At 39.2% G+C, this 16,608-nt stretch overlaps 1 protein-coding gene across 9 annotated transcripts in view; it reads left to right on the forward strand.

The window, feature by feature from the left end:
* GIGYF2 (GRB10 interacting GYF protein 2) overlaps positions 1-16,608 on the forward strand; it is a 147,833-nt gene that overhangs the window by 42,862 nt on the left and 88,363 nt on the right. For all 9 annotated transcript variants that reach the window (XM_046018605.1, XM_046018608.1, XM_046018610.1 and 6 more), the window contains one exon: positions 13,176-13,287. In XM_046018605.1, the coding sequence (XP_045874561.1) occupies positions 13,176-13,287 (112 nt within the window). The remainder of the gene's footprint in view (positions 1-13,175; positions 13,288-16,608) is intronic.

Raw genomic sequence — 16,608 nt, forward strand, 5'->3', positions numbered from 1 at the left:
TTTTTTTGGTAGCTGAGTAGTATTCCATTTTATATATATACTGCATCTTCTTTACCTATCCATCTGTTGATGGACAGATGGGCTCTCTTTCCATACTTTGTCTGCTGTGGACTTTGCTGCTGTAAACATTGGGGTGCAGGTACTCATTTGGATCAGTACATTTGTATCTTTTAAGCAAATACCCAGTAGTGCAATTGCTGGGTCGTAGGGTAGCTCTATTTTCAACTTTTTGAGGAACTTCCATGCTGTTTTCCAGAGTGGTTGCACCAGCTTGTACTCCCACCAACAGTGTAAGAGGGTTCCCCTTTCTCCACATCCTCACCAATATTTGTTGTCTCCTAACTTGTTAATTTTAGCCATTCTGATCAGTGTAAGGCAGTATCTAATTGTGGTGTTGATTTGTATTTTCCTGATGCCGAGTGATGTTGAGCTTCCTCTCATGTTTCTGTTGGCCATTGGATGTCTTCCTTTGGGGGGAAAAAAAAAAAGAGCTATTTATTTATTTATTTCTGTGACAGAGAGAGAGAGAGAGACACACACACACACAGTGAGAGGGAACACAAGCAGGAGGAGTGGGAGAGGGAGAAGCAGGCTTCCCTCTGAGCAGGGAGCCCAGGACCCTGGGATCACGACCTGAGCCACCCAGGTGCCCCACTGGTTGTCTTCTTCAGAGAAATATCTGTTCATGTCTTCTGGCCATTTCTTTTTTTTTTTTTTTTTTTTTTTTTTTAAGGTTTTATTTATTTATTTGACAGAGAGATCACAAGTAGGCAGAGAGAGATGGGGAAGCAGGCTACATGCTGAGCAGAGAGCCCGATGTGGGGCTTGATTCCAGGACCCTCAGATCATGACCTGAGCTGAAGGCAGAGGCTTAACCCACTGAGCCACCCAGGCATCCCTTCTGCCCATTTCTTGATTGGATTATTCATTCTTTGGGTGTTGAGTTTGATAAGTTCTTTGTACATTTTGGATATTAGCCCTTTTCTGATAGAACATTTGCAAATATCTCCTCCCACGCTGTTGGTTGTCTTTTGGTTTTGTCAACTGTTTTCTTTGCTGGGCAAAAGATGTTTATCTTGACGAAGTCCCAGTAGTACATTTCTGCCTTTGTTTCCGTTGCCTTTGGAGATGTGTCTGGCAAGAAGTTGTTGCAGCCAAGGTGAAGAAGTTACTAGCTATGTTCTCCTCTAGGATTTTGACGGATTCCTGTCTCACATTTAGGTCTTTCATCCATTTTTTTTTTTTTTTTTAAAGATTTTATTTATTTATTTGACAGAGATCACAAGCAGGCAGAGAGGCAGGCAGAGAGAGAGAGATGGAAGCAGGCTCCCTGCTGAGCAGAGAGCCCGATGCGGGGCTCGATCCCAGGACCCTGGGATCATGACCCGAGCCGAAGGCAGCGGCTTAACCCACTGAGCCACCCAGGTGCCCCCATCCATTTTGAGTCTATTTTTGTGTATGGTGAGGAAATGTTCCAGTTTCATTCTTCTGCATGTGGCTGTTTTCTCAACACCATTTGTTGAAGAGACTGTCTTTTTTCCATTGGATATGCTTTTCCTGCTTTGTGGAAGATTAGTTGACCATGGAGTTGAGGGTCCTTTCTAGGTTCTGTCTTCTGTTCCATTCATTGACCTATGTGTCTGTTTTTGTGCCAGTACTGTACAGTCTTGATTACAGCTTTGTTTGTAATAGAGCTTGAAGTCCGAAATTGTGATGCCGCCAGTTTTTGTTTTCTTTTTCAGTATTCTTTTGGGTGTTTGGGGTCTTTTCAGGTCCATACAAATTTTAGGATTATTTTTCCCAGTTCTGTGAAAAAAGTTGATGGTATTTTTTTTTTTTAATATTTTATTTATTTAACAGAGAGAAATCACAACTAGGCAGAGAGGCAGGCAGAGAGAGAGGAGGAAGCAGGCTCCCTGCAGAGCAGAGAGCCTGACGTGGGGCTCGATCCCAGGACCCTGAGATCATGACCTGAGCCGAAGGCAGTGGCTTAATCCACTGAGCCACCCAGGCGCCCCAAGTTGATGGTATTTTAATATGGTTTGCATTAAATGTATAGATTGCTCTAGGTGGCATAGATATTTTCACAATATTTATTTCTCTAGTCCATGAGTATGGAACGTTTTTCCATTTCTTTATGTCTTCCCTAGTTTCTTTCATGAGCATTCTGTAGTTCTCTGAACACAGATCCTTTGCCTCTTTGGTTAGATTTATTCCTAGTTATTTCATGGTTTTGGATGCAATTGTAAATCAGATTGGCTCTTTAATTCCTCTTTCTTCTATCTCATTGTTAGTATGTAGAAATGCACATGATTTTTGCTCATTGATTTTATATCCTGCCACTTTACTGAATTCCTGTATGAGTTCTAGTAATTTTGGGGTGGAGATTTTGGGTTTTCCACAGAGTATCACGTCTTCTGCCAAGAGTGAGGGTTTGATTTCTTCTTTCCCAGTTCAGGTGCCTTTTATTTCTTTTTGTTGTCTGATTGCTGAGGCCAGGATTTCTAGTACTGTGTTGAACAACAGTGGTGATAGTGGACATCCCTGCCATGTTCCTGACCTTAAGGGAAAAGCTCTCAGTTTTTCCCCATTGAGAATGATACTCACTTTTCATATATGGTGGACTTTTCATATATGGCTTTTATGATATTTAGGTATGTTCCCTCTATCTTTACACTGTGAGGTGTTTTCATCAAAAAAGGGTGCTGTTCTTTGTCAAATGCTTTTTCTGCATTTATTGAGATGATCTTACAGTTCTTGTCCTTTCTTTTAGTAGTGTAGTATATCATATTGATTTGCAGGTATTGAACTACCCTTGCAGCCCAGGAATAAATCCCACTTGGTCGTGCTTACGAAGGCATTCTACCACTAAGGGAAAAAATACAGATCTTCAGCTTGAAATGTACTTTTCTGTCAACAATTTTTGTTTATGATATTGTAAGAAAGTTAGATTTTTGGTGCAAAAGTAGGTTTTGTGTTGTCTTTATTTATGATGTACTATTACCAAAGATAAATAAGAGTTTCTGATTTCAAGAAATTTGTTTATTTTTTATTTATTTATTTTTAAAGATTTAATTTATTTGACAGACTGAGATCACAAGTAGGCAGAGAGGCAAGCATAGAGAGAGGTGGGGAAGCAGGCTCCCTGCCAAGCAGAGAGCCCGATGCAGGGCTCGATCCCAGGACCCTGGGATCATGACCTGAGCCGATGGCAGAGGCTTTAACCCACTGAGCCACCCAGGCACCTCTGATTTCAATAAATTTTAAAGTAATTGTAGTAAAATGGAAAAAATAACTTTGTTGGAATGTTCGAATGCCACTTTCTTGATTTATTTATTTATTTATTTATTTATTAGGATTAGTTTGTTTTTAAAGATTTATTCATTTTAAAGAGAGAATGTACATGCACGAGAATGGGGAGGGTCAGAGGGAGAGGGAGGGAATCCCAAGCAGACTCCACAGAGTGTGGAGCCTCACGTGGGGCTCGATCCTGTGACGGTGAGATTATGACCTGAGCCGAAACCAAGAGTCCGATGCTCAACTAACCAACCACTCTGGTGCCTGTGGAATGCCACTTTAATAGGAGAATCATCATTGCTTATTTATTTATTTATTTATTTGGGGGGAAGATTTTATTTATTTATTTGTCAGAGAGAGAGAAAGAGCAAGTGAGCACAAGGGGGGAGAGCAGCAGGCAGAGGGAGAAGCAGTCTCGCTGCTGAGCTGGAAGCCAGATGTGGGACTCAATCCCAGGACCCTGGGATCATGACCTGAGCCAAAGGCACCTGCTTAACTGACTGAGCCACCCAGGCATCCCTTGTTTTTGTTTTTTATGTTGTATTTTATTATTATTATTATTTTTTAAAGATTTGATTTGACAGAGATCACAAGTAGGCAGAGAGGCAGGCAGAGAGAGAGGGAAGCAGGCTCCCTGCTGAGCAGAGAACTTGATGTGGGGCTTGATCCCAGGACTCTGGGATCATGACCTGAGCCGAAAGCAGAGGCTTTAACCCACTGAACCACCCAGGTGCCCCTGTTTTTGTTTTTTATTTTTTATTTTATTTTATTTTTTTAAAGATTTTATTTATTCATTTGACAGACAGAGATCACAAGTAGGAAGAGAAGCAGGCGGGGAGAGAGAGGAAGGGAAGCAGGCTCCCCGCTGAGCAGAGAGCCTGATGCGGGGCTCGATCCCAGGACCCTGGGACCATGACCTGAGCCGAAGGCAGAGGCTTTAACCCACTGAGCCACCCAGGCGCCCCCTGTTTTTGTTTTTTAAAGCAGTTTTTTTGAGACATAATTCATGTCATAATATTCACTCTTACAAAGTATACAGTTCGGTGGGTTGTATAACCGTGAGTTGTATAACTGTCACAACGATCTAATTCCAGAACATTTCACCATTACTTTTATGACAACCTTCTGCCATTATTTTGCATGAAGAAATCACTCTGTTTAGAAGGAGATGCTTATTAGAAGATCTCTATTAAAACTGTGTTAAGTTCTAAGAAAGGTGTGATATTAATCTCTTGTGATTTTCATTGCCATAGTATCATAAATATTTTTTGTTTTGTTCATGGTTTCTTCTGAACCAGGCTATTCTGTCTTTATTCATGAAATCCAGTATCATCCAGGATTATCAGCAGATATTTTCATGGCCAGGAGGTATTTATTGATATAAAAAGCATAAAAGAAAGAAAGGGTACTGTCTCCAGTGATGGCTGTAAAGTTTCTTTTCATAATTCGCCAATTTCCTTTTCAAATAGGTTTGATGTATGGCAGCAGTTTGGTTTAATTTTTCTTTTTCTTTTTTTTTTAATATTTTATTTATTTATTTGATAGACGAAGATCACAAGCAGGCAGAGAAGCAGGCAGAGAGAGAGGAGGAGGCAGGCTCGCTGCTGAGCAGAGAGCTGGATGCGGGACTTGATCCCAGGACCCTGAGTTCATGACCTGAGCTGAAGGCAGAGGCTTTAACCCACTGAGCCACCCAGGCGCCCCTGGTTTAATTTTTCTTAAAAATATTTTTAGTATGAAGTCTTTTGGATAGACAAGTTTATAGAATATTATTATAAATCCCAGTATATTTATAATTGAAATACATGAATCTTAAAATTATTACACATTTGTGTGTGTGTTTTTTTTTTAAGAAATAAGACTTCTCATATTGTGGGTGTACCCCTCCCTTCTTTCCTTCCCAGAGATTACTTTGAATTGGATTATTTTTCTCATTCATGTTTTAATATTTTCATTATGTGTTTGTATATCCATATGCCATGAAAGTTTCATTTTATAGGGTTATAAATTTTTTTTTAATATTTGTATTTTATTTGAGAGAGGGAGATAGCACAAGAGACCATAAGCAGGGGGAACAGCAGAGGCAGAGGGAGAAGCAGACTCCCCACCAAGCAAGGAGCCCGATGTGGGACTTGATCCCAGGACCCTGGGGTTATGGCCTGAGCCGAAGGCAGACGCCCAACCTACTGAGCCACTCAGGTGCCTGGGTTTTAAACTTTTTAAAAAAGATTTTATTTTATCATTGTTATTTTTTAAAGACTTTATTTTTAAAGATTTTATTTATTTATGACAGAGAGCAAGAGAGGGAACACAAGCACAGGGGAGCTGGAGAGGGAGAAATAGGCTCCCCGCTGAGCAGGGAGCCTGATGTAGGGCTTGATCCCAGGAGCTGGGATCATGACCTGAGCTGAAAGTAGACGTTTGACGACTGAACCGTCCAGGAGCCCCTAAAGATATTTTTTTTTTGAGTAATCTCCACATCCAGTGTGGGACTTGGACCTGTAGCCCTGGGATTAAGAGTCACATGCTCTATTGGCTGAGTCAGCCATGTGCCCCTAAAGATTTTATTTTTAAGTAACTCTGCACCCAACATGAGGCTTAAATCTATAAGCCTGAGTTGGAGAGTCATTCACTCTACTTACTGGGCCAGCCAGGTATCCTTGTTAGGGTTATGAATTTTATATTGAAGGTAGCATAGTATAGTTTTTATTCTGAGCTTGTTTTTTTCTTTCAGTAATAATTTTTATTTTTTTAAAGATTTATTTATTTGTCAGAGAGGGAGAGAGAGAGTGAGTATGCACGTGCATGAACAGGGGAGCAGCAGGCAGAGGGAGAAGCAGGTTCCCTGCTGAGCAAGGAGCCCGATGTGGGACTCTATCCCAGGACCCAGGCATCATGACCTGACCCAGAGGCAGAAGCTCAGCTGAGTGAGCCACACAGATGTCCATCAATAATGATTTTCAGATTCATCTATTTTGATACACATAGCTTTATTTTGTTCATCCCTGCTGTATAGTATTCCATATGTGAGAAAATACCTAGATTTTCTACTCTCCTCTGGTTATATATTTAGGTTGTCTTGAAATTTTGCTGTTGCCAATTATGCTGCAATAATCATTCTTAGACCTGTGTTTTGAAATTGAATTTGTTGGGTTTGGTTCTTTGTGGTTTTTTTTTTTTTTAAAGATTTTATTTAGAGTATGTGTGACCGTGGGGAAGGGTAGATAGAGGGAGAAGATGGAGAGAGAATTTCGAGCAGACCCCACACTGAGCCTGACATGGGGCTTGATCCCACATCCTGAGATCACAACCTGAGCCAAAACCAAGGAACAGAGGCTCAACCAACTGAGCCACCCAGGCACCCCAGTTCTTGGTGTTTTTTTTTTAAACGCACAGATACAGATAATGTAATGTGGGTTTGTTGTTTTTTTTTTTTAACAATTTTATTTATTTATTTGAGAGAGAGACAGTGAGAGAGAGCATAAGAGGAGAGAAGGTCAGAGGGAGAGGCAGACTCCGCATGGAGCTGGGAACCTGATGTGGGACTCCATCCCAGGACTGTGCCGAGCTGAAGGCAGTCACTCAACCAACTGAGCCACCCAGGTGCCCTGTAACGTGGGTATTGCTACATTTATTTCTAGTGATTTAAGCCATTTTGCACTCTTACAGCCACATACGAGAGGTCTCATTTTTTTTCTTTTTTACAGATTTTATTTATTTATTTGGCAGAGACACAGTGAGTGAGGGAACACAAGCTAGGGGAGTGGGAGAGGGAGAAGCAGGCTTCCTACTGAGCAGGGAGCCCGATGCGGGGCTCAATTCCAGGATCCTGGGATCGTGACCTGAGCCAAATGTATCCGCTTAACAACTGAGCCACCCAGGTGCCCCAAGAGGTCTCATTTTTATGCAGCCTTCCAGCTCTTGGTTTTTTTTTTTTTTGTTTTTTTTTTTAATATTTTATTTATTTGCGAGAGACAGTGAGAGAGAGCATGAACGACGAGAAGGTCAGAGAGAGAAACAGACTCCCTGCGGAGCTGGGAGCCCGATGCGGGACTCGATCCCGGCACTCCGGGATCATGACCTGAGCCGAAGGCAGTGGTCCAACCGAAACAGTGGTTGTGATAGTTGTTTTTTATATTTCACTAGTCACTAGCAGCTTGAGCACCTTTTCATATTCTTACTGCCATTATGGTTTTTGATTTGCTAGTGTTCTTTGTTCATTGTTTTATTGGATTGTTTGACTTTCATGTTGATTTATAATTTCTTTATATTTCCCTTAACATCAGTAAAAATCTACTGTTATTTTTAATGAAAGGTACTCGGGCACCTGGGTTGCACAGGGTACTGGGATTGAGCTTTGCATTGGGCTCCATGCTCAGTGTGGAGTCTGCTCGAGATTCATTCTCCCTCTCCCTCTCCCACTCATACTCTCTGTCCCCCAAATAAATTTTTTTTTAAAGACTTTAGTTACTGACAGAGCACAGACAGGCACAGTGGCAGGCAGAAGCAGGCTCCCCACTGAGCAGAGAGCTGGACATGGGGCTTGATCCTAAGGTCCCGGGATCATGACCAGAGCCGAAGGCGGATGCTTAACCAACTGAGCCACCCAGTCGACCCTCAAATAAATAAATCTTTATTTTTTTTTAGAAATCTTTATATTTTATATAATTATATAAATCTTTAAAATAAAGATTTATTTATAAAATAAAAGTACTTGTAGGAAATACAGAAAGGTATAAAGGAGAAAATCTTACCCATAAACTCACCATGTAGGGATAATTACTTGTTAACATTTAGTATGTTTTATTGCAGTCTGTTTTCCTTGTGTATCTCCAGTTGTGAAAATATAGTAATGTAGATTGAGTCCAATAGCATATTGAAAGGATTATATACCGTGACCAACTGGAATTTATCCCCAGAATGCAAGGGTGGTAGGACATAAAATCATTGTAATAAACCACTTAATAGAATGAAGGAAAAACAACTTGATCATCTCAGTTGACACAGAAAAAGTATTTGAAAAATTCATCACCTTTCTTGATAAAACTTAGAGTGATCTGAGACCTCAGGGACTTCAGTGTACTGAGAACTCAGGGACCTTCATCTGTATGATTAAGGGCATTTATGAAAAACCCACAGCTAATATCATTCTTAGTTGTGGAAGACTGAAAGTTTTTCCCCTAAAATTGGGAAGAAGAAAAGGTTACCTGCCTTTACTGATTCCCAGCATTGTGTTGGAAGTTCTAGGCAGAGCAGTTAGGTGAGAAAAAGACATAAAAGGTATCCAAATAGGAAGAGAAGTAGAAATTATGTTTATTTTTGAGTGACATGATCCTACATATAGAAAATCCAAAACATAAAATCCCACACATAAAAAACTGTTAGCACTGGTAGATGAATTTAGCACAGGGTACAGACAGCATCAACACTGCAAAATTAGTTGTATTTCTATATGCTAAAAATAACAATCCTCAAAGGGAATAAGACAGTTTCATTTATAATATAATAAAAAATAATAAATTACATAATAATACATTTAACCAAAGAGATGAAAGACTTTTTTTTTTTAAAGATTTTATTTACTTTTTTGACAGAGTGAGGGAGATCACAGGTAGAGAGGCAGGCAGAGAAAGGGGGGAAGCAGGCTCCCCACTGAACAGAGAGCCTGATGTGGGGCTCGATCCCAGGACCCTGAGATCATGACCTGAGTCAAAGGCAGAGACTTAACCCACTGAGCCAACCAGGCGCCCCCATCATATATTTTTGCAAGGAAATATTAAATATGTCTTTCCCCTTTTAAACCATTTTTTAAAGATTTTTATTTATTTATTTGACAGATCACAAGTAGGCAGAGAGGCAGGCAGGGAGAGAGGGGAAAGTAGGCTCCCTGCCGAGCAGAGAACCCGACTCAATTACAGGACAGCTGAAGGCAGAGGCCCAACCCCCTGAGCCACCCAGGCGCCCCTGTTTTCCCCCTTTTATACAAGTGATAATATACATTAAGCATTGTTCTGCACTTCCAATATTGAATAATTTTATTGAAAAAATTCTCTGCAAATTTGGCAAAATGTTCTTCTATTGTTTTAGTTTGCATTTCTTTCCCCAGTGTAGTGACATTTTCCAGATGTTTGCATTTATATTTTTTTGTTCTTTGTTGATTTTTCTTTGGATAGTAGTCTTTTTCTAGTCTATGTATGGATTTATGTAAGCTAACTCTAATCCTAGCCTGTTTCCCAAATTTTTAAATTGCACATAATGCCTTCGTATACCAGTTCTAATCTTTCGTGATTATCTTGCAACTTTTTAAGGTATTTATATATTTTTTTAATAATTTCTCTTTAGTTTCCTTTTAATTATTTCCTAGACTTCTTAGAGATTAAATGGGCCAGAAGAGCTTTTTAATATATAGGGAGGACTTGCTTCTAGTTACCAAAACATGATAGACATTTTAATCAATAGAATGAGTAATTGATTCATCCAGAAACATCCTGTAACACTTCTAAGAAATTAGAATTAGTAAGTGCCAAATTTTTTGTGAAATCAGAGATTATTCAGCAGAGTGCTGCTGGGAACTCTTCTTTAACAATTTGAAGAAGAGTTTAGGTTTGCCCTAATACCTACACAACCAGAGTAGTTTTGGAATGACTAAGGAGGTACACCTTCATTCTGCTTTTATAATGGAAAGGTTTATTTCAAGGTGCTAATAAGGTCTGGATAGATACTGTGATTATGGTAGTTATGGAAGATTATGAGGTCCATTTCTGGACTCATTAAAAATGTATCATTTTGGACTTCCTGACACTTGGGGTTCTTTGTTTATAAAATATGCTGGAATAGGGGTACCTGGGTGGTTCAGTCAATTAAGCTTCAGACTTTGTGATGGTGGGTTAGGTTATGATCTCATGGGAGGTGTGATTCGCTCTGTGCTCAGTGGGGAATCCTCTTGATCTCCCGCTGCCCCTCCTCCCACTTGGATGCATGTACCTACTTTCTCTCTCAAATAAATGTTAAAGAAAATGCTAAAGTAGAGCAGTGCTTGAAGCTGGCAAAAGATTCATTAACATTTTGATGTTTGTCCTTTGGATGACCAGGCAACCCCTTTAGGGATTGTTTCAGTATTTGAAGACTAGAATTTTACATATTTTTTCACTCCATGACCCTTATGGGGGAAGTGAATATTTCTCATAACCTAAAATAGCTTCTTGCTGCATATATTAAATTTCCCGAAGGAGATATTTTCTCTTTAAAATGCAAGTTAATTTTGTGCTCTTTCTATATATGTGTGTGCTTGCGTGTATGTATAAAATGAGCTAAGAAAAACAAAAGCTTTTAAAAGTTTATTTGGGTGATCTCTACACCCAACGTGAGGCTCGAACTCACAACCCTGAGATCAAGAGTCATGTGCTCTTTTGTCTGAGCCAGCTAAGCACCCTGGAAAAAACTTTTCTTAAAATAAAATTGATGCTTAAATATCTCGTCACTGGTTTGGTTTGGCATTTCCCTTGAATATATTTCTCAGTTTGAGAAGCATGACATAGCTGCTGCCTTATTTAGATTGTTATATTTTATTTATTTGACATCAAAGAAAATTACTGATTTTTGGATAGATGATACATGTATATATATAAAAAATTCAAAAAGCGCACATAGTGAAAAACAGTTGTGTGAATCACCCTGATTCTACTTACCTACTGTTCCTCAGGAGTAGCCACTGTTTCAGTTTTTTTGTGTTTTCCTCCCAGGGATAGTTAATAATTCTGCAACCACTTACATATTTATTCCTATACATACATAAACATAAATGACAGTATGCTGTGCACATAGTTCTACACTTCACTGCTTTCACCTAAACGTGTATTGAGGAGATGATAGCAAATACTTGTTCAGCTTTTAATGTGTCAGACACTGTTGTAAACACTTGTCACATCATGTGTAAAGTGCTGGCACCCATCCATGAAGTAGATGTAAATATTTTTCCTATCCACTTTATCTAGATGAGGAAAATAAGCACAGAGAAGTGGAGTAAAGGAACCACAATTCAGTTTCAGGCAATCTGGCCTTTCTGTGCTCCTTACTACTGCTGTGCTTTATATCTTTATGCATTTGGTTGACCATATGGAATTGCAGTTTTTGTGGATGAGAATTGGTTGAATATTAGGAATATTAGTGAGTTCAACCCAGTAAATAGAGTTGCCTCATTTTTTTAAACAACTGCATAGAATTCCACTTGTAGATGGCTTTTTTTTTTTTAAAGTCAGATGTGTGCCCAAGGTAGGGCTTGAACTCATGACCCCAACATCAAGAGTAGCATGCTCTTAAGGACTGACCAGCCAAGTGCCCCATGATTTTTAAATTAGCTCCCATTGATTGGTACTTAGGTGGTTCCTAAATTTGATTTTACAAACTGTTCTACAGTTTAAGCTCTTTTTGCTTTTGTGATTTTTCACATGTGTTACAAGAGAATTGTGTCAAAGGGTATAGACATTTAAATACACTTTGAGAAATTGTCTTCCAGATATGATAGAAGTTTGCACTTTCAGCTACCTTGTGTGAGGGTATAGGAAAGCATATGCAGGTTTCCCTGCATCCTATTGATAAGTACATTTCAATTTTATACATGTTTGGTAATGTGTTCATCTGCGTGGGATCCTGGCATACATAATGTGGTTAGCTCTGGACTCTTTTTCCAGTGTTAGAATATATCAATCTAGATTTTGGGACTTTATAGTCTTGCTTATGACCCTGAGATCATGACCTGCGCTGAAATCAAGAATCAGACGCTTAACCAGCTGAGCCACCCAGTTGCCCTTCCATCCAACTTTTAAGCCTTACTTCTTGCCCCTCTGCCATGAGGGCCCTTAGCTCCAGCCGTGCATAAGTTGTATTTTCTTCATGTACCACAGCTCTGCATTTTTACACAAATGTCTATGAGATTCTAAGGGTACAGAAAGTATTCAAATAAGCATATATTCCAACACTCTCTGAGTTTAAAATGCTACTGCAGATTTCTTCTTCAAATAGCCAGGATTTTTGTATTTTTATAAATCATTTTTAAGATTTTAAAAATTGCTTCTTACTCTTCTTTTCCTAAGACCTATGTATTCCATTTATCCAGAAGTGTCAACTAAACGTTTTTGGCTCCCAGGCTTCCTGTGTTCTTATGTCTTCCTCTTCATATTTGAAGGTTTCCCACTCACTACTGTCTTACTGCATTTGACCCTATCCAGATTGGCTCTGGATGCAAGTTCAGGCTTATGACTGAGAGATTAGGATTTTGTTCATTTTTTTCAAGCATTCCTTTCCCCGCTCCGTTAAGATGGTTGATCTTATTTATGTAGATTCTTATTTGGCCCTTATTTATTTACGATTCTTGCCATTCTGTTAAATACTACTTGGAGTTGCTAATTCATGTTAGTGAGCAGAACAAGGCAAAAATGATGATTTTTCTCCTTACCATGCTACTCTTGATTCTTATTTCTTGTGATCATTTCTTGTTTCCACCTTTCACTAGTTAAAGAATTCTTTCAAACCAGATTTCTTTTACTAAGTTTTCTCTATTACAGTGCATATTTACCCCCATTTGTTTCTGGATACATAGAGCATTTAGAGATTATTTAGTATTTCCTCACATAATCTAGTATAGTACAACGCTTTGGTGGTTTGTGTTTGTTGATCTGAAATGTTAATTTGAGATTTACAGGTAAAATCAGGTTTTGGATCATCTTAGGATGTGGTATAGTTACGGTTTCCCATTGCTTGTATTAATGAGATGCCATTTTATAGTTGAAGTGGGAGACGGGGAAGAGCAACATATGGTTTGATCTGTTTCATCCATTTTTTCTTTCTTTTTCCTTTTCTTTCTTCTTTTTTTTTGGCAGAGAAACTTTTCCATGTCTGTAAATAGTGCTGCTGTCCTGCGATTGACAGGACGAGGAGGAGGAGGAACAGTGGTGGGGGCTCCTAGAGGTCGAAGTTCTTCAAGAGGGCGAGGTGAGCTTTCATGTGGAAACCGTGATAACAGAGGGAGAGAGAAGTCACTTTAAACTTGATTTTTAAAAAACTGTTCTTTGACATTAACTGTATACTAAGTGTCCTGAACATTTGTTTTCTAAACCATTTTTCAGGGTATCTGTTCCACAACCCCTGATTTGGAGCATAGAAGGGTAATTCTTGAGTATGACGGATTTGAGATGGTCCTAGTTAACTTTGGCAGAACTTTATCCGTATTCCTCATGCCCAGGGAACCTTGCACTTTGCCATGGCTCCCAGAAGTGCCTTGGCTGCTGGCAAGGCACTGAAGTCCCTGTAGGCCTCTATGACACGGGATTTCTCTATAAGGCGGTGTGCCAGGAGTATCCCCAGCCAGAAGGGAGGCTTTAGGAAAAGCTGCCTCATCAGTACTTGGGCTGTTTCAGAGGTCGAGCAAGAAATAATAAGCAGTCACCTATTTAACCTATAGTTTTATAGATTTGTCTCAGAAGAATTACTATTTTGATATTACTTGGTTTTTTTTTTTTTTTTTTTTTGCTGTCCTTTTTCGTGTTCACTGATTTTCTGTAACATAAAGATGTTTGTAATGTAAATATTTATCATTTTCTCTTAAGGTGGTTAAGTCATAGCAGTAGCCTGAACGTATCCTGTTAAGTTTTTGAAGAGGTGCTTTAGAAGTGGAAAAACTGGGTATCTACAAAATTAGATGCCACCTAGCTTGACATGATCAAGAGTGTGGAATATTTAAATTATTTTTTTAAAGATTTTACTTATTTGACAGAGACACAGCCAAAGAGGAAACACTAGTGGCAGCGGGGGTGGGGGGGTGAGTGGGGGGAGGAATGTAGTGGGAGAGGGAGAAGCAAGGAGCCAGCACAGAGCTTGATCCCAGGACTCCGGGATCATGACCTGAACTAAAGGCAGATGCTTAGTGACTGAGCCACCCAGGCACCCCTCTAAATTCTTTTTTCTTAAAGTTATGCCTTATGAATAGAATCATTTACATCTAGTCTTTACAGAGACTATATGAGATTATGCATTCCTGTGAAGAGTTTGCTTTCAGTCATCCGTTCAGAATGTGGGATTGCAGGTGTGGTGAATAATGAAGAGGCTAACTAAAGTCCTGCACCTGTAGGCCAGGTACTATTACCAAGGTATCATGGTTTTTCCTTCTGAATTTGTCAGTTTCTAGAACACCGGTTTTTAACCTGAGGAGTTGTTAGAAAATACCTCTGCAACAGAATATGGGGTGGTAAGATTTAGGCGTGTGTGTACTTCAGAAGCTCTACATGCAGATTCCCGCATGTAGTTAGGTTCCATTAGCCCAGAATTCATCTGAGATCTGCATCTTGGTGGTGCGATGGTGTTTTGGAGATGGCTCTGGCCTGCTACTTTCTACGGTGGGCTGGCAGCAGGAAGAGGAGTCACACTCAGGCAGTTTTGCTTCTTATGCTCTTTAGGGTCATCAATCCTACTGAGGTGATTACTCAAGAAGTATGCCCCACAAACCCGCTGGTTTTTTTTTTTTTTTTGGATCCTGTATATTTAAAAAAAATTTTTTTTTAACGATTTTATTTATTTGAGAGAGAGCATAGGAGGGGAGAAGGTCAGAGGGAGAAGCAGACTCCCTGTGGAGCTGAGTCTGATGTGGGACTTGATCCTGGGACTCCGGGATCATGACCTGATCTGAAGGCAGTTACTTACTTAACAAACTGAGCTACCCAGGCACCCAAGCCAGCTGTTTTATGAGCTTCAAGGCATCACCAACTTTGTGTGCTACAAATACTAATCACTCTCTCCAAACAGTCTTTAAAAAGTTCTGTGTTGAGAAACAAAGATTGATAAATTTCTCCCTGTTTTGTGATTTCTTTGAAGTAGGGGGCTATCACATACCATCCTGCAATCAGAAATTAAACATGGCATGTGCAAGATAGATATCGTGACAAAAGTAGTGACTTAATTGACATTGATGTGAACACATGGCATGAAACTAGCTGAATGAATGAACTGACTTTGGGAAAAACAGGTTTTTTTAAAGATTTTATTTATTTATTTGACAGATCACAAGTAGGCAGAGAGGCAGGCACAGAGAAAGGGGGAAGCAGGCTGAGCAGAGAGCCGGATGCGGGGCTTGATCCCAGAACCCTGAGATGATGACCTGAGCCAAAGGCAGAGGTTTAACCCACTGAGCCACCCAGGCTCCCCCAGGGAAAAACAGTTCTATACCATTGTCCGAACTGTGATTTCTTTTTCTAATTGCATAAGACCATTATCTGGTTTTGTTTTTTCACTTAGTACTTAAATTTTACTTGTTGGTTAAGTAGTGATTATTATGGCTTTGTTTAGCATGGGCAGAGCTAAAATTAGATGATTATTTTGGCTCTTTTTAACTTGAGGAACTTTGATGTGAAAATTCACTGACTTCTAGACTTCTAAATATCATGAACTACTAAAATTTAAACAAGCAAATGAGTGAGGAAACAAAGTTGTCATCTTTGTATTTTATCTGGTTAAGATGTTTAATAATACAGCAGATCTACATAGCTGTCAGCCACTTGTTTTCATCAGCATTAAAATGAAGTGGTGTGTCTATGTGTGTGTATATTTTTAGAGGAAGTATATTTTATTCTCCCAACGTAATCTGATGAAATTTTAGACAATAGGGCAATTCTTTAAATACTTAGCTGTGTGAAAGATTCATCATGTTATGTATACTTGCTTTTTCTTTATAAGAACTTTATTTATAGATGATTCTGATCCTTGTACTTTGGAGATTGTTCTTTATGTTTTACAAACTGGAGAGCTCTAGAATCTGATTATTTTTGTGTGCCCACTCATAAAACTTTGATACCTTGAGGACCAGTACCAATGCTAGTTAAAACTGGCAGAAAATATTTTGTCTGTGGTTTGCTTGTTTTTCTGGCAACCTGAAGGCTGTTCTTCCTATTCAAATTTCCAAAATAAAACTCGTTTTCAGGATGTCATGTACTTAATGGTTTACCTGAGAAAATTGTTCTCTTTAGAAGAGGGGACTTTCACCCTAAAAAATCATCATTGTGGGAGGTCACAGTGTTATGTTAAACATAACATATATGTTATATAAACATAACAGTGTTATGTTTGCATTGTACTGTTTCAGGATTTTAGATAAAATGTATACCTATCCTAAGGAGAGAGCTACTGAAACTGGGAGTCAATCTTAAGTTGATGTATATTTAAAGATAACTTTATTATAGGTCAAGCCTAGTCCTCACTTCCATTTTACAGATGAAGAAATGGATTATCTGGATTAGTTAAAAGGGTGCCCATTGTTCCTAAGAT

Source organism: Meles meles, chromosome 9, assembly GCF_922984935.1.
Source record: "Meles meles chromosome 9, mMelMel3.1 paternal haplotype, whole genome shotgun sequence".
Taxonomy (NCBI): Eukaryota; Metazoa; Chordata; class Mammalia; order Carnivora; family Mustelidae; genus Meles; species Meles meles.